Source organism: Euphorbia lathyris, chromosome 1 (assembly GCF_963576675.1).
Source record: "Euphorbia lathyris chromosome 1, ddEupLath1.1, whole genome shotgun sequence".
NCBI classification, from domain to species: Eukaryota; Viridiplantae; Streptophyta; class Magnoliopsida; order Malpighiales; family Euphorbiaceae; genus Euphorbia; species Euphorbia lathyris.
Genome location: NC_088910.1, coordinates 106,860,190 through 106,879,962, shown reverse-complemented (window position 1 = coordinate 106,879,962; position 19,773 = coordinate 106,860,190). Strand labels below are relative to the sequence as shown.

The window sequence follows — 19,773 nt, the reverse complement described above, 5'->3', positions numbered from 1 at the left end:
ATACAAGGACCAGCAGAAGAAGAAATGAGTAACAAATGGTGGAATTGAGTAATAAATCTCTCATGTATTTCGAAGATCTAACGCTGCCTTCGGTACGTACGTAGGTTAATTACATTCTGCTCCTCATCTTACATTTTCTATTTCATTTTTTGGCTACTTGTTAATTTAACAAAAGAGATAGATTTTCTATCTGTTTATAATCAGAAATTGAAAAAGTTGAACAAGTTTCTAATTGTTGTAGTTTCAGGTTATAGTTATGCCAGGAAGCATGGGATGCGTTCGATGTCAAGAAAGAGTTTCCCAAATTATTTCCAAGATCGCAGGTAATTACAGACGAATTGGCAATCAACAATGGATATCTGTAAGTGAAATTAAGTTTCAAAATGATCCTGAAGTTTGAAAGATAATACGAGTTTAGTAAAATCCAACTTTAAGTATCAATTCAGTTCTAAAGTTCGTATTATTTGAAAACGTTATTCAAATACAATGAGTTTCGATGCTTAAAAATTTGAGTGAATTTGACCAATTTGATACATGAATTTTAATTTGGGTTAAATAATCTTGTCAGCCAACTTGAAATGGTCATTTTGACCTTTGATTTTTTGTTAGTGATATAAATTTATAAATGGATATTTGCTAATTACCGACACTTTCCGTCGCTAATAGCATCAAAATGATGGATTTAATTGCCTATCAATTTGAGTGCAGGATTAGTTTGACTAACCTAAATTTTAGTTATCAATTTATCGTACGTCTGGTTTGACGGATGTAGTAATTTAATTGTTACATTGCATATCTTAAAGTCTAATATTTATGCGATGATTGTTGGTCCGAGTGGTTCGATTTTCCACTATGTATGTTTGTATTATATGATATATTATTAGTTTTTTCTGTTTATTATTATTAAGTTGCATGGAAATAAATTATACAGGATTTAGAGAGTGCACATTGGATTTGGTGAACAAACAAGTGATTGTGATGGGGGATTTCAGAAATTACCACAAGCACAAGGACGAAAATTATTATCTCAAGAAGCCAAATTGTCATCCATTCAAATTACTATTTCGATCCTTTTTACCAAATTGTTTCACCAAATACAGACCTTGTTAACTGAGCAAATACTTAGTTTTTCAATTCATCATTTTAGCAAATTGTATAGTTTTTTTTTTTAATTATTATGGGATCGCCTACACGAAATCATATAATATTTATGCAGACAATTTTAGATTGAGATACAATTGTTAGCATTTTATTTTGTGATAATCAATCTATCATTTATATCGCATTAAATCCAATAACCCATTCACAAAAAGTGTGAAACACTTAAATATCGATAACCATAGGTCTTTGATTTTTTTGGGGAGTAGAGTTTCAATGATGATTCCGTGTGTCACGAAAAGGACATGTTTAACTCGGGAGGATCACAAGTGTTCCTTTGACTGATAGGGATGTTTATTTTGGCTTCACATCAAAATTAGTTACAAGACTTTGACTATGCTGCCCTCGGACTAGTTTGATGGTGTGTGTGAAATTTGAGATTTAATACAAGGCCGGTTCTGACAATTTAGGAGCCCTAGGCAAAATAAACAGTAAGCACCCTTTAATATAAAATTTACTAATTAAAGTGTAAAAGTTGGGTATACCTTTTTTTTCATTGAAAGTTGGGTGTATCTTTTAATTTTTTTTTATCAATGAGCTTTCAGAAAGAATTCGACCATCTTGTATGATTTTATCACTGTCTATATTAAGAAAAATTAACTTTCATACACTACAAGAAAAATACGAATATCTGCTACGAAAAGTATATCTATAGGAAATATAGGAAACAACTACGCTTTCTCCTACAGAACGTAAAATGTTGTAGAAGATTTTTGGAGGGAAGATTACTCCATAACTCACCTACAAAATAATTGTTTCTTCTACGCATTTATTTGTAGGAGTTAAATAATACTAATAATAATATATGTGTTTTATGTATTTATTTTTTTCGACTTATTTTGGAAAACCTTTTCTCCTTTAATTTTTTTTTTAAAAATAGTGATGATAAAATTACACCTAATAATTATTTACAGCAGCATTATTAATTTTTTTAGATTTATTGTTACTATTAATATTGTTTTTGTTGCTTTTTTATTATTAAATTTTAAATTGATTTTTATTCATATCATTGCATAAATTAATTTTTAATTTTCAAATATAATCAATTTAAGATAATAAAATGAAACTCGGGTAATAAAATGAAACTTTTTTAATTTTTAAATTTAATCAAATTAAAAATAGTTATTCTAAAATGAGGTAATAAAATGAAACTTATCTTCTTACCCTTGACTACCCATATCATTTATATATTAAAAATATATTAAAACATTATAAAGGTGGGAATCAAACACATGCCCTCTTTAGTTGGAAGACAATCCAATACCATTATGCTACTTTGAACTTATTTATTATATTTAAAAATAAGTAATTTATTTATAAAGCTAAATTTTTTTGAGCCCCCTCCGGTCCTGGGTCCTAGTCCGGCACCCCGGACCTAGGCTACTTATTTGAGATTTAGTAAACAAATTGTGCATCTTTTTGTAGTTCTATAATAAAAGAAATAATATGTTAAAATGTATATAATTTACAATGGATCAGTTTTAATGGTGAAGATTTCAAATTTTAGAATACTACTTTTTTTTATATTGTTAATTACTGTGTTTTTATCGCTAATTATTTCTTTTTCCATATTTGCACCTTCTTTTTTTTCACATTTCCACCCCCTCCTTTCCTTTAGGATAATTATATCAAATGATAAAATTATATCAAATGTTTTATTATGTGTTAGCTAAGGCTAAATTACACTCATGATCACTGAATTTTACTTATTTTTATAATAAGACCACTAAACATCAAAACGTAATATAAAAACTCAACTTTATACTTTCTAATATTATGACAATTAAATTTTGAAGAATGTCTCAAAATGACCGTTAATTATTCTAAAACAGTAATTTTCAAGAACTGATTATAATTTAAGCAACTGTAATTCCTAATTTTTTTTATGTGATTTATTAGGTGATGTTTGGTTAGAAGCGAAAAATGAGTTTTTAGAGAAAAAGCTCCAGTATAGTGATTTTGGAAGGTAAAAACTATGGTTTTATGGTAAAAGTGGTTATAAATAATTTTAATTCTTGAATATTTTCATTTTAAGGTCATCAACGGTCATTTTGAGACATTAATTAAAATTTAGTGACCATAATGTTAGAAACTGTAAAATTGATTGATTTTTATATTACGTTTTGAAGTGTAGAAGACATACCGTGAAAATTAGTAGTGTTTAGTGGTCATGGATGTAATTTACCCTAAACATGATAAAACATTTGATATAAGAAAATAAAAGGCTTTTTCAAAAAAAAAAAGTAAAAGGCTTAATACATCATTTGCCCTTTGAACTTGTCTAAAAAGCTTGATTGGTTCCCTGAACTTTTGAAGTGTTTTGATAGCCTCCTGGACTTATATAAATTGTTTAGTTAGCCCCTTAAACTTACGTAAAATATAATTAATTAATCACTCGGTTGTAAAAAAATAAGTTAAATGCGGAAAATGTATTGCACATATCTTAAAAAAATTAAAACAATCAAGGTCTGCCTGCTTAATAAATGACGCTGGGGTTGAAATTTCGGATGGCCCAGGCATGGGAGAGGTGGTGAAGCAATACTTCGATCAGCTGTTCCGCGGAAGCAGAGCTGGTCAGTTTGATTTCGAAGGAGTGATGGTACATACGGTTACCCAGTCAATGAATGAAGGGTTGATTGCTGATTTTACTTTGGAAGAATTCACAACCGCAATATTCTCAATGCATCCGGATAAGTCTCCTGGCCCGGATGGGCTAAACCCAGGTTTCTTCCAACATTTTTGGCCTTTAATTGGTAATGATATATTTGTTGCCTGCTCTGGGTGGTTGAGTAGGGGAGAATTTTCACACAATCTGAATGAAACCATTATTACATTAATACCTAAATGTGTTAACCCCAGGAGAATGACGGAACTCCGACCCATATCTTTATGCAATGTTTTGTATAAAATAATTGCAAAGGTCCTTGCGAATAGATTGAAAGAAGTGCTTCCTGAGATTATCTCCGAGTGTCAGTCCACGTTTGTACCGGGCAGGTCACTGATTGATAGCGTTCAAATTGCATTTGAAATCATTCACTTTATGAAAAGAAAGAATAGAGGTCTACAAGGAGAAGTGGCTCTGAAAATTGATATTAGCAAGGCCTATGACAGGGTCGATTGGGATTTTCTCAAAATAACCATGGTTAGGATGGGTTTCTGTGAAAAATGGGTAAATTGGATGATGTTGTGTGTCGGAACGGTTCAGTATTCGATAAATATGAACTCCGAATTGGTCGGCCCTATTATTCCTGAAAGGGGTCTGAGGCAGGGGGACCCTCTATCCCCGTATTTATTCATCATATGTGCTGAGGTACTGTCTCGACTCATCAACAAAGCCGAGGAGGAAGGACAAATCACGGGCAGCCGTATTTGTAGCGGGGCACCTAGTGTGACCCACCTATTTTTTGCTGATGATAGTTTTTTGTTTTTCAGTGCCACGGAAGAGGAGTGTAGAAAAGTGAAGGAGATTCTGAAAGTTTATGAAATTGCTTCAGGCCAGGCGGTCAATTTGAATAAATCGGGCATCTTTTTCAGTTCAAATGTAAAGAATGACGTAAGAGAAAGGGTGAGTGAGATTCTGGAGGTGACCACACCGCTGGATACTGGGAGATACCTGGGGCTACCATCTCTGATCGGTAGGTCCAAAAGAGCTATATTTGGTTTCCTCAAGGAAAAATTGGCAAAGAGAATAAACTCTTGGTCTTTTAAGTTCCTCTCAATGGCAGGTAAGGAAGTGCTTCTAAAGTCAGTGGCCCAAGCGCTTCCAACATTCTGTATGAGTACTTTCCTCTTACCAAAATCAACTTGTGATGAACTGCAAAAGATGATGAACTCCTTTTGGTGGGGTATGAAGAAGGATGGAAGTAAAAGAATCCACTGGTCTGATTGGAAAAAATTGTGCAAACAGAAAAAGGACGGTGGATTAGGCTTTCGGGATCTTCATGAGTTTAATGTCAGCTTACTGGGGAAACAAGGGTGGAGGTTAATTGATAATCCGCAGTGTTTGGCAAGCCGCATATTCAAAGCTAAATACTATCCTAGGGACACTTTCCTTTCCTCCAAATTAGGCACTAATCCTAGTTTTGTTTGGAGGAGCATGTGGAGTTCAATTGATTTATTGAAGGGAGGACTTAGATGGTGTATCGGCAAAGGAGATAGAGTTCGAGTCTGGCATGATCCATGGGTTTGGGGAACTGAATCTTACAGGGCAGGTACACCGGAAAATACCGGGCTGAGAGATGCGAAAGTTGAAGAGCTGTTCATACCGGGAACTAGAATCTGGGATGAAGCACAGTTATCAGTTTGGTTCAGTGAGGAGGTGGCAAAACAGATAAGGAAGATGGTAATTCCTATGACAAATAGAGAAGATCGGCTTATTTGGAACCATACTATTGACGGTATTTACTCCTCTAAATCTGGGTACCGATGGCTGACGAGTGAAGGGGATATAGGGATCGAGAACGCTGGGTGGAAGAGATTGTGGTGCCAAATGATACTGCCAAAATTCAAACATTTTGCTTGGAAGCTTATATCAGGTGTCTTACCACTTAGAACCAAGTTAGCAGCGAGACAAATTCGTATCCCGATTGCGTGTTTGATGTGCCCAAACGACATTGAATATGGCTGCCACTTGTTTGGGGGATGCTCCTTTGCAAGAAAATGTTGGGAGGCTGCTGGTCTGGTAGCACCCGATGAAGAGTGGGAGCGGATTGAGGACTGGGTTCTAAACCTTTGTGGAAATGCAGAACCGAGCATTATATGTAGAAGTATTACTGTTCTTTGGGCAATATGGCAGGTACGTAATGAATTGTTATGGAACAATAAACTCTGGGACCCTGGAGAAACAGTTCGTGGAGCTTTAACCAAGTTGTCCGAATTTAAGGAGGTCCGAGAACGAAAGAGCAGGGCAAAGGGTCAAATGAAGAATCTACAAGATGAAGGAGAGAGAGATGGTGAGGAAAGGTGTGGTCGTAATGTTGCAAGACAGGAGGGCGATGGAAATAGCAGAAATCCGGGCATTGGAGTTGTTGTTCATCAAACTGCAGCAGCAGAACGTGAGGGACAGCAAAGGGAAGGGCGGAACGTTATAAGAGGGGCTGAGGTAGAGAGTAGTGCGAGAAGGGGCAGGAGAAATCAAGGTAGTGGAGAGCATCAGGTCGAAGGAACTTTGTCCATTGCAGGAGGATGCGAAAATTATAACACAGAAGTGCGCAAGGATTAGGCAGGAGCTGACAGTTCACGTTGGGTCAGACCAATGGGAGAAACCGTAAAGTGTAATTCGGATGCGGCCATCTTTGAGATGGAGGAGGAGTTTAGCATCGGTGCAGTATTACGAGATAGTTCCGGCGCATTTATCACAGGTCTGAGCATGCATTTTCCTGGGCTGATTCCTGCAAAGTTGACGGAGGCTCTCGCGATAAAAAACAGTATGGAGTGGTTAATCGCACAAAATTATAACAATGTTATTTTTGAGTCTGACGCAAAAGAAGTTGTTGATTGCATAAGAAAGCGAAAGAGGGATCTCACTGAGTTTGGATCAGTGATTGAAGCAATCCGTATCATAATCAGTAATCATCCGGGTTGGGTGGTGAATTTTGTCCCAAGGTTAGCGAATGGTGCAGCCCACGCAATGGCGCGTAATGCCCGTTCCTATGCTAATTCTTTTATTCATATTGATATTCCTGTATTCATTGACAGTATCCTAATTCGGGAACTGTCTATTCATTCTTAATAAAGAGCTGGTTTTTCTTCAAAAAAAAAAAACAATCAAGGTCGGTGTATGCGGCTCTAATATTAGAGAAGACAAGTTTTATAGTTGAATAAGTAAGAATTTCCATTTTTATCTAATCTATGAATTATGTAATTACATTATAAGACATGTGCAATAAATCTTTCGCATTTAGCTTACTTTTTACCAACGGAGTGATTAATCGATTACATTTTATGCAAGTTCAGAGGTCTAACTGAACATTTTATGCAAGTTCAGAGGGCTAACTGAATATTTTATATAAGTTCAAAAAGCTATCGAGACACTTTAAAAGTTTAGAAAACCAAAACTTTTTGGACAAATTTGGGAATAAATAATGTATTAAGCTAAAATAAAAACTTTTTAAGTAAAATCATCTCTGACGTTAATATATACTAGAAAATTATATTTTTCTTTTCATAATTAAATATTGAAAGAAAATTAGTTTTTTTTAGAAGCAAATTTAAAATCTTAGACGTTAAAATGAATGGAGGGCTATTAGAATTTTAACAGGACCTCTCCTGTTTGACTTCAACGGGAGAAGATCCTGATCCAATTTACAATATGTTAAAAGTATAGCATAAAAGATAATGTTTCGCGGACGATAGCTTCCTGTTCTTCCATGTCTACCCTGCGGAATATTCGGCTCTAAAGGATCTGCTTCAAATCTATGAAGTCATGTTGGATCTGTTGGTTAATCTGCTTAAATCTGACTTAATGTTTAGTTGGAATGTTCAACTATTGGTACAGGAAGGCATTAGAAGAATGCTTCAAGTGCACACTCCTCTAAAAACGGGCAGGTACTTGGGTCTCCCCTCATTAGTTGGACAGGGCACCAGATCTGATGTAAACTCTCGCTTCTTTTCCCTTCAAATACATGGCGATAAATGACAATGCTTCGACGATGATGATGGTGAAGTATAGTGTAAGTTGTTTCTTGCTCTCTCTTCATGCATTCATTCTGTATTCAATCTCACAACTCATACATTGTTTCTAATTTGATTGACCTTTTTCTTCTTTATTTGATCCTCCTCTTTTTCTTTCTGTGGGTTTGATGGATGTTTCTGATTGACGATTAGATTGATAATGTTTCTCTTCCGATTTTGTAAATCATGTTAATTGTGAATCTTTTGCCTCGATTTCAGATACTGGTAAATTGCTTAATTCCACATTGTTATGATATTTGAAGGCTCGAAGTTTGGTGGATTTCTCTTAAATATTGCTATGAATTCTTATTTGCTTGAAATTTGAATTGTTTTTTAGATTGAACTGTTGAATTGGAGGATTTGATGGAATTCATGTGATGAACATGGTCATATTTTTTTATTTTTGTTTTCCTTTTTGTTATTTCATATTTGGAAATTTGTAATTCGATTGTGATTTTTTCCTATGTCTATGCATGGTTTCTATAAAAATGCTTCTACATTAGGTTGTAATTTCTATATCAAATGGTAGCAATTCTGGTTATCAAGGTCAAAATCGTGTTATTTATATATTGCATATGATTAGATAGGATGTAAATGCAGGAATTGGCGTAAACCGCGTCGTATCAATTGGGGGTCGCCCCATACCTTCTTAGGTACCAGCATAATAGGCAGAGACAGAGCTACGATTCCCTAGGGCGAGGCAACTTGTGTCTATAAATTGTGTTACGGTGTCAGCCTTAAATTATTGAACTCGAATTTCTAAAGGTACTTACATAAGCATAGTTTTGTGTTTCAATTTTGATATGATTGTTGTATGAACATGCTTCAACATTAGGTTGTAAATTCTATATTAGGGGCGACAAATTCGGGTTATCAGTGTAAGAATCGTACTATTTATCTTATATTTTCCATATGATTATATATGATATAAATGTAAAGAAAATGATAATCAAGTTGTGTCTGTCAAATTGTGTTATCTTGTCGGAAATTACAACTCCTTATTAAATTCGAATTTCAAAAGGCACTTATATAAGCATATTTTTCTATTTCAGTTTTGGTAAGATTGTTGTATAATTGATTGCCATTGAAGTTTGATCTTAATGCTTATGCATGTTGACAGTTGGAGCTTTCATTTGTCTGGATATCTCTTTATTAAAACCCAAAATTATATATGATAAAAGTTGTCTTCAAATTTTACATTGTGAATTGAGTTATTCATTCATAAAAACTTTGAATCTGGATTTCACTGACATCAATAAGGAACGCAACGGGCCAAGTTTCTCCATTGCTCCTGATTCTCTTGGTCTTTGGCTTTTTCTTCGCCACATACAATTTAGTTACCATGATATTTAAACACATGGATTTGGTGCCCCGTCCAACTCATGCCAATATAACTCGTTCAATATGGATTTATCAAATTAAAAGGAATTCTGATGGTACGTTTGAGCGGTACAAAGCTCGTCTTGTTTATGATGGCAGCTCTCAGTAGGTTGGTATCGACTATGATGAAACTTTAAGTCCAGTAGTCAAACCCGTGATAATTCGAACTAATTCTCAATATTGCAATCTCCAAATCTTGGCCAATTCACCAACTGGATATCAAAAACGCTTTCTTACATGCACACCTACAGGAGACAGTCTATATGCATCATCCGCCCGGTTTACGGGATCCACAATTTCCTACTTATGTTTGTCTGCTCAAGAAATCCATATATGGTCTCAAACAGGCTCCCCATGCTTGGTACCAATAGTTTGTCGATTTTGTTTCCACAATTGGATTCAAACATAGCACTTGTGACAACTCTCTATTTATTTTTAATCATGGTACTGACATTGCTTATATCTTACTCTATTTTGATGATATAATTTTCACGACATCCTTTGATCAACTTCGGCAATCAATAATGTCATTCTTTGCCTCCAAATTTGCAACGAAAGAGTTGAGGCCCTTAAGAAAGTATTGATGTTACTCATCAGTTTCTGCCCTTCCGTACACAATATGCATAAGAACTCCTTCAAAATGCAGGCATGGACTCTTGCAAACCGTGTCCCACTGTGACACTAAAAGCAAATTAAGCATCCTTTTCGGCAACTCCTACTCAGATTCCACTCAACACCGCAGCCTGGCCAGCGACCTTCAATACCTCACCTTCACAAGATCAGACATTACTTACGTCGTTCAACAAATTTTTCTCCATATACATGATGCAAAGAAAGACCACGTGACAGCACTAAAACGAATTCTACACTTAGACTTTGGACTCCATGTTTATGACTCGATTGTTTCTGATCTATTATCATATACCGATGGTGATTATGGGTTGTCCCGACACAAGAAATTCAACATCCGGTATTTTGTTTTATTAGGAGACAACTTACTCTCATGTTCTTCAAAACATCAACCAACTTTATCTCGCTCTAGTACCGAGGCCGAGTACCGGAGGTAGCAAATATGGTTGTACAAATATGGTTTCTGAATCTTGTTAGCTTCGAATCTACTGCTTGAACTTCATTGTCCGATTACTAAAGCTACAATTATGTACTGTGATAATATTAGTGTCGTTTATCTTTCCGACAATCTCATACATCAACCAACAAAACATATTAAAACGAACATTCATTTTGTGGGAAAAAAAGTCAGCATGAGGACATGTCTAAATCCTCCATGTGCCATCTCGTTATCAGATTGCATCTTCACCAAAAGACTTCCACAAATTCTTTTCAATGATTTTCAAAACAGTCTAAGCATTCGAGAACCTCCAGATTCGACTGCGGAGGTTAGATATATAAATATCCTATGTAAATCAGTTAGATCTATGTAAATCAGTTATGTGACAATATCAATATCGTTTATCTCTCGGCAATCCCGTACATCAACAAAACAAAATATTAGTGCCTAGATATACACCCTTTCGTCGGCAACTCAGGAGAGGATGCCATCTAAATAGCACGTATTCAACCTTATTGCTAATCCCGCATCCCACATTTCAAGCACGTATTCAACCTTATTGCTAATCCTGCATCCCACATTTCAAGATCAACCAGCAAGCATCCGCATCGTCTGCGTATCACGAATTTAGCTCGAGACACATTGCATGGGAAAAAGGTTGGACAAATCTTTGGATTGAAGCAGACTCCTCGTATGAATTTATTTGTTTGTTTCCCACATCTACGGTGAAGAAAACCAAACGGACACCACATCTACTGTGAAGAAAACCAAGCAGCAGACGTCCTTGCCCGATTTGGAGACTCCTCGTATGAATTTATTTGTTTGTTTCCCACATCTACTGTGAAGAAAACCAAACGGACATCACATCTACTGTGAAGAAAACCAAGCAGCAGACGTCCTTGCCCGATTTGGAGCCTCATCTTCTGATATCCGTTGGTGGTACTCATACTGCCTCATCTTCTGATATCCGTTGGTGGCACTCATACTCAGAGTTGTGCAGTAGCTCTTTTTTTACTGATTTATATAATATTATATAATTGCTCTTTTTGATTTTCTTAATTTTTGGACTCATTATTTTTACCCCTTTTTGTATTCTTTGATTTATTACTCCCTCCATTCCATTATATAGGTGATTCTAGCAAATTAGTTTTTTTCCTAAATATAAATCATTCTAGGATTCTAATGCTTATTGCCCAATAATGACATGAGAGAGAATTATTTTTGTATTGATACATGTGTTTTTTAATATTTTTTAATATTCCAATACTTATTGTCCAATAGTGACATGAGAGAATTTTTTTAATTAACCAATATATTTCTTAATTTAAGTATTAATTCTTGTGAAATAACTTATATAATGGAATAGAGAGAGTAATATATTTTTTCCGGTTTTATAGAGAGAGTAATATATTTTTTCCGGTTTTATGGAATTTGGTAGTAGGGATGCCGAACCTAATCGGAATGTATCCCACCTCTCTCAACATCGTCCCCAATTCTATTAAAAAAAAATACAATTACTAGTCCTCCTATGCAAATTGTGAATTCAGCTATACAATTACTAATCCTTCTCATTTATAAAAAGAAACTTTGATATAGTAACCAAAATCAACACTATTGATTATTAAAAAACACACAGATACACTATTAGTAACATTTTTATTTGAAAGCTAAGTAAGACTAAAATTAGTACAGAAGACAACCAAAAGAAAAGAAATACTGATCACAGAGAGAGAGTCTACTCCGACTATGGTGAAAAAGCTCAGGCGACTTTAACCTCACGAACATCTCTAGTTTCATCCTCCATCTTCTTAGGCACAACAACCTTCAACACTCCATTCTTCATCTCAGCTTTTATCTCATCAATCTTATAAAAATCAGAAGGCAATTCAAGCCTGCTCGAGAATCTCCTTCCACTCTCCCCTTCTTCATTTTCTATGGCTTCTTCCCCCTTTATTATCAGAGTATTCTTCTCCACGCTCACTTTCACATCCTCTTTGCTCACTCCAGGCATATCCATCTTTATATACACCGCTTTTTCATCTTCCTTCACATCCCACCCTCGTCGTCCACCGCCTAGGCCGACTCCACCGCCGCGTGTCGGAAAATCCATCATTTGGTCCATCATATTGAACATCTGGCTCAGTGACCTTGGCGGCGAGAATAAATCGATTGCATCTGTTGATTGGAATTAAACTAATTTAGTAATCGAGATTGCAAAAAATTAAGATTAAGAAATGAAGCAGAGGAAAAATAGTCGTACCGAGTGGGAAGAAACTAGGTGAGGTGTCACGGCGGCGTGAGAGGCTGCGATCGGAGGAGCGGCGACCGACATCGACGTTTCCTAGATCATTTGGTCCGAAGTTTGTGAGCTCGGCGTTGGTGTTGAAAGAGCGAGAAAGAGAAGGCGCTGAAGAGGCAGATCGGAGAGGATTGAACAGCTTGGGAAACAGAGCGGAAGCAGTGGTTCTTCTGAGAGCAAGAGAGGACGCCATTTCTGTTGATTTACTTATGAAAGTGACTGACTGTGTTATATGTATATATAGGTAGAAGCTCCATGGACTTGTTAGGATGGTTGGAGAAGATGATAGAATGTTCGAGAGCTAGGAGTTCAGTTCTAGAATCTGGAATATTTATTGTTTTTTATAAAATAAAAACACTTCTGCATATATATCTAATTAACGGATAAATTACAACTATATCGCTGCTGAACTTTAACCAGTGGTACTGAACTTCAATTCTAATTCTTAGTGGTAGGACCACTAACCTTATACTTTTAAACACTTTAATCAATGTTAGCAGGTTCGGACCGGATCGGCCGATTCGACCGGTCGGACCGAAAACCGGCTAGAAAACCGATCCGAACCACTCCGATTATTTGAATATTCAAATAACTGGAAAGACCCGGGTCAAACCAGAACCCGGCGATCCACCCGGGAACCGGCATGACCCCGGTTTTTTATATATAAAAAAAAACTTGCGCGCAGAAAAACTGGTACAATCCCACGCTCCCCATGTCTTCAGTGTTGGTCAAAGGCACTTATATATAACACCTATTTGGATGAGTTTGTAAATTGTTTCCGATGTGGGACTCCTCCTTCACTCGAGTATTGCTCTTCTACTTCTACCACTTAGCCTTTAATGAATCCATCTTTTTATTTTATTAGTATTCAACTATCCTTTTATCTTCTCTCCTCTTTAAACCAGTTCTAGCCTTTAATGAATTTTGGTCCCATTTTTTATTTTATTATTTCTTATTCAGCCATCCTTTTGCCTTCTCTTTTTTTTTTTTTAATTTAGTATGTTATCTGAATTCATTTTTCAAAATTTTATTTTATACTCAAAATTTTATTTTAAATTGTAATAGTGATTTTATTTGTTTGTATCTCCTATGTATGTAAGTGGTATCTCATATTCTCATTAGTATTTTGAAATCTTATATATATTGGATTATATATAAATTATAAAATAATTTCAAATTAATTATACATATTTAATATATATAATTATTATTTATTTATTTATTTATTACGTCATCCGGTTTGACCAATCCGAACCATCCGATCCGACCAAATGACCCGTGACCCAGCTATAAATCCGGTTTGATGTCCGGTCCGGTTCTGATAACATTGACTTTAATTAATTCTTCAAAATGATCGTTAAAGATTTGAAAATGAAAATATTCAAGAATTAAAGTTGTTCAGAATGAACAACCACATTTTTTATTTTCCAAAATCATTTTTTTTTTAGCTTTCTCTCTCTAAAAATCAATTCTCTCTCCTAACCAAATAACATCTAAATGACCTCAAAATACTCTAAGACCCTACATGTTTGTTGTTGATATTAATTTTTTACTTTTAGACGATAAATTATTGAAGGATAATCTTTAACCTCTAAGGGACGGGTAATGAACTTGGATCTAAGTTTACCACTTGTAGTGCAAATCCGTTGATTTAAAGCGGAAGAAACGAACTGTTGCTCCATATCATCGATCTAGATGAAGGCTACAACAGAGTAGCAACCACTATAGGTTCACGAACTAAGAACACACACCGAAACCAAAGAGGGGACGATGGTTTGAGGGAGATAAGGAGGAAAGGGATTGTCTTTTGCATTATTCTCTCTATTTGCGGTTTTTCAGTATTAGGTTTAACCTCCCTTAGCTATCTATTTATAGTTAGGCTAAACCTTAATCTCTAACTCATAAGGTTATGGGTGGGCTTAATGAATTGGTGTTGGGCCAATGTCATCTAGTCCATTAACTCCTACATCTCACACTCGCACATAACGGAACATACTTCATTACTCTGTCTCGTTCATACTCGTAAATAGTTCGTGCGACCGACATATACAATCGAGAACTCAAATGTTGTATACTCGTTGGAGATATACAATCTCTTGCATTACATGTGTAAATAAGAAAAGGGTATGCTTTATCCTAGACTTCATATTACATCCACTGTAACCATTATCATCTCAACAGTTATCTATTTTCACAAGCGTGCATAAACGCACAATGGTAGCTTTTCGAAAAAAACACGATTTCATGAAGTGCATCCCATACTAGAAAAAAGGTGAGGTGGTCTCTTGATCGCTAAGTGCACATGGTATGAAAAAGATGTGATATGGTGTTCAATTCCTTCCGTATGAAAGAAACGCATGTCTGTGCTCAAAGCAACATCATACGAAGGTTTTAGTTCTGATTTACCTTAACATTCAACCTTAGTCTCTCTTATTATAAGACTACATTCGGCTGTCTAAGACAGAAGATTTCATTAAATGACTCTAATTAAAACCTCAGATTATGAATAATCTTTTGTATACATACTTATCCACTTATATGTACATCTCCATCTTGCAATCTAACGAATCAAGATTCATTGTTACAACAAGACGGTCTCAATTATTGAACAAGTTCTCGTTTACTCAAAAATTAGTCTCATTATTATATTTCTTACCACAATAACAAAACAAGGGTAAACACTCGTGTGAATGAGCTACTTCTCTGTCTGACATGCTCAATAGTATACATTTACATACGTGTATCATATTAAATTCAAATGTACTTTCTTGAATTAGAAATACATGTAACAGAAGTATGATTAGATCCTTAACAATCCTTGTAACCTAATATGTTGCACATCTCTCTTTATCGATTTCGTTAGAGGATCAGCAACCATGTCATGAGTTAAAACATACTTCATACAAATTTTCTTACATGCTAATAAATCTCTAACAAAATGATATTTAAATATGATTTGTCTTGCTATGAAATCTTTGATCCTTAGCAAACGCAACAGTAACTGGTTATCACTACTACTAGAGAACTTGCAGTAACAACATTTAGATGATCCAAAAATCTATTCAACCGAACAGCTTCTTGGGCTGCAAATGAGTACGGTCATGTTTTTTATTGCTTAATTTCATAACAATCAGTTCAGTTCAGTTCAGTAGCAATCGGTTCAGTTCAGTTCAGCATTCAGTTAAACATTCAGTAATTTATCATTATTTATTATAATTATCATTATTTATATATAATTATTATTATTGTTTATAATATATATAGAATTTATTATATATAATTTATTAAATGTCCCAACTATATTTTAATTGTTTTTAATCATCTTCATTAACTTCATCATCATCGTCATCTTCATTTTCCGCTCCTACTTCATTCTCCGCTCTCACTTTATTCTCCGCTATGATTGAATGGAAATTTGTATTTGTATTTGAATAGAAAAATTTGTATTCATTTGGAAATTTGTATTTAATTTCATAGGCTTTAAATTGTATATAAATTTGTGTTTGTATGTAATGTGTAATTTTAGTTAAAATTAGACCCATTTTTATCTAATTTCATAGGCTTTTATCGAGTCGGGCTTTTATTTGATATTCAATTTAGTTTTATCTTGGGATAAGGTACCAAAATAGGCCTGTAGTTTTTGGAGAAGTATCAATTTAGGCTTCACGTAGAAAATAGCACCACCAATATAGGCTTAACGTTTAAAAAATGGTATCAATTTAGGTCTCGAGAACGGATTAGACACATCATTCCTATTACTCCGTTAAGTTTTGATTTTGTAACACCCTAATCCAATACCATGTAGATATTGTCCGCTCTGGCCCAAATCCAACACATTGGGCCTCACGGCTTGAAAACGCGTCTGCATGTATTGGATTCACATCTTACGCCCCAATCACTCCCTCTCCATTTCCGATGTGGGATTCAGTTCATTCCTGCCCCCATCGCCATCCCTTAGGGCTGCTCCTTGCTCAGGCCTTCTTACCCCGGCGCCACCCACTCCGGACCGGGTCGTTACAGGCCCACCAGCTTCCGCCTGGTTCGTCCCCGAACCACACATCGTACGTGGAGAGTCGGCTCTGATACCAATTGTAACACCCTGGTCCAATACCATGTAGATATTGTCCGTTCTAGTCCAATTCAAACACCTTGGGCCTCACGGCTTTAAAACGCGTCTACATGTATTGGTATTGGAACAGGGTGTTACGATTGGTATCAGAGCCGACTCTCCACGTACGATGTGTGGTTCGGGGACGAACCAGGCGGAAGCTGGTGGGCTTGTAACGACCCGGTCCAGAGTGGGTGGCGCCGGGGTAAGAAGGCCTGAGCAAGGAGCGACCCTAAGGGATAGCGATGGGGCAGGAATGAACTGAATCCCACATCAGAAATGGAGAGGGAGTGATTGGGGCTTATTAGTAAGATGTGAATCCAATACATGCAGACGCGTTTTAAAGCCGTGAGGCCCAATGTGTTGGATTTGGGCCAGAGCGGACAATATCTACATGGTATTGGATCAGGGTGTTACAATTGGTATCAGAGCCGACTCTCCACGTACGATGTGTGGTTCGGGGACGAACCAAGCGGAAACTGGTGGGCCTGTAACGACCCGGTCCGGAATGGGTGGCGCCGGGGTAAGAAGGCCTGAGCAAGGAGCGGCCTTAAAGGATGGCGATGGGGGCAGGAATGAACTGAATCCCACATCGGAAATGGAGAGGGAGTGATTGAGGCATATTAGTAAGATGTGAATCCAATACATGCAGACGCGTTTTAAAGCCGTGGGGCCCAATGTGTTGGAATTGGGCCAGAGCGGATAATATCTACATGGTATTGGAACATGGTGTGACAGATTTCTCCCTCCACAAACAATTGACAGAACTTAACAGAGTAATATCATTATTATGTCTCGTTCTGGTATCAAGGTCTAAATTGGTACCCTTTTTAAAAGTTAAACATATATTGGTGTTATTTTGTACATAGAGCCTAGATTGATACTTCCCTAAAAACCATAGGCATATTTTGGTGCCTTTATCCCTTTTATCTTTAATAATATATTTATTTATTATTGTTATTATTATAAGTTTATTAATGTCTAATATTATCATTAAAATTATTTTAAAATCTAATATCACCATTATTGTTAAGTTCAATTAAGCATTGTTAAGTTCAATTAAGCATTCAGTTAAATTCATTTCAATTCAATTTCGAGCAAGAAGATGTGTCCAAACATATATTTACTTTTTCAAAACGCGTGCAACACACGTTCCACATGACTTACTTTTTTTACAACTAATTGATTAATTAATTATATTTTACGTAAATTGATGGGACTAACTAGAAATTTTATGCAAAATGATAGACTATGAAAACATTTTAAAAGTTCAAAAAGTTAATCCAGCTTTTTAGATTTGTGAAGAGTAAATGATGTATTAAACCTATATATATATATATGACAAACTATATTATCATATAAAAAAAAATTGGACAACTTGTTATAATAAAATGTAGCTATATTCATTCTCTCAAATCGCAAAGCGGTAAATATATGAATTCATTCTTAAAATCTATATATAATATAAAACAGTAACGATGGAGCTGGGGTGTCACTTCCTCCTTTTTTACTGATAAAAAATATAATAAAAAAGGAGCCCCTAGTAAATACCTAGCTTAGGGTAGGGGTGTGGTCAGTTGTCCTCCTTTCTATGGATTTGTTATTTTGGAATGTTAGGGGTGCGGCTAGCAAGGCTACCCGTATCCATATTAATGATCTTATTAAGCAGTTTAATCCATCTTGTTTTGCTCTTTTGGAAACTAAGATTAGTGGTGAGAAAGCAGATGAGGTGGTTAAGAAGTTTAAGAACTGGCACTGTGTTAGATCGGAGGCAACTGGCCGGGCTGGGGGGATTTGGCTTTTTTGGAGGCCAGATCGGATTCATTTTGATATTCTTAGCATGGATAAGCAGTTCATTCATTGTAAAGTGAGTATTTCCGGCAATACTCCCTTTTTTATTACCCTTGTGTATGCTGACCCTATCTTGTCTAATCGAAAACGGCTCTGGGAGGTTCTCTATTCTATGAGTGTCAGCATTTCGGAGCCCTGGTTTGTGGCGGGTGACTTCAATGATATCGCCTTTATGAGTGATCAGAGAGGGGGATCCAATCATTATGTTAATCGCTGTCTGCATCACAAGAATAGTATGGATTTATGTGGGCTTTCCGATCTGGGGGCTTCTGGTCATAAATTCACTTGGAAGCGTAATAATACTTTTGTTCGATTGGACAAAGTCTACGCTAATGTTTTAGCTCTAACTTCCTTCCCCGAGTGCTCTGTGTTGAACCTCCCGTTCCGTCATTCGGATCATTGTCCTATTTTGTTTAGACTTTTGAGAGGTAAGCATCCTAAGGGTAAGAGACCGTTCCGGTATCAGTTGGCTTGGGAGTCCCATCCTAAGTTTAAAGAGTTCGTTCATGAGAGTTGGAGACCTCATTCGTATGTACTGCAAGCTGCTGAAGGGTTCAGGAATAAGGTGCAGGGGTGGAATAGGAATGTGTTTGGGCATATTATCAGAAGGAAGAACAAGTTATTAAAGAGGATGGAGGGCATTCAACGCAGGTTGGAGGGGAGGTTTGATCATAGCCTTGAGGGCCTCCTCAGAACCCTTCAGAAGGAGCTGGAGGCTGTGCTTAGGCAGGAGGAGTTCCTTTGGTTCCAGAAGTCTCGGAAGTCCTGGATTAGAGATGGGGATCGTAATACCAAATACTTCCATCTCTCTACCCTGATCAGAAGGCAGAGAAATAGAATTGAGGCCATTAAGGATTCTAATGGTGATTGGGTTTATGAAGATGAGGTTATTCGGAACTTAGCCCTGGATTTCTACAGAGAGCTGTTCAAAGAGGAACCTGTTCTTTTGGAGAGGGCTCACTCTATTGCTACATTTCCTTTAATCAGTGAGGATTGTAGTCAGGAGGCCTTTCAACCTATTTCCCGAAAAGAGATTGACCAAGCTATCTTCAGCATTGGGGCTTCTAAAGCTCCTGGGATTGATGGTCTTCCGGCGGGCTTTTACCATAAGCATTGGGATGTAGTGAAGGAAGGCATCTATAATTTTGTCTTGGGGGTGTTCAGTGGTTCGAAGGATATTGAGCTGGTTAATAGAACCCTCCTGGTTCTGATTCCTAAGATTGATAAGCCTTCTTC

The 19,773-nt window shown here is 36.3% G+C and overlaps 1 protein-coding gene across 1 annotated transcript; it reads right to left on the bottom strand.

Moving 5' to 3' along the window:
• Positions 1-11,865: 11,865 nt before the first annotated feature.
• On the bottom strand, positions 11,866-13,221 carry LOC136210529 (heat shock 22 kDa protein, mitochondrial-like). Its single transcript, XM_066001820.1, has 2 exons — positions 12,540-13,221; positions 11,866-12,454 (listed from the first exon to the last, which is right to left on the bottom strand). Exons 1-2 carry the CDS (start codon positions 12,769-12,771, stop codon positions 12,039-12,041), a joined length of 648 nt encoding a protein of 215 aa, XP_065857892.1. The 5' UTR covers positions 12,772-13,221; the 3' UTR covers positions 11,866-12,038.
• Positions 13,222-19,773: the final 6,552 nt, after the last annotated feature.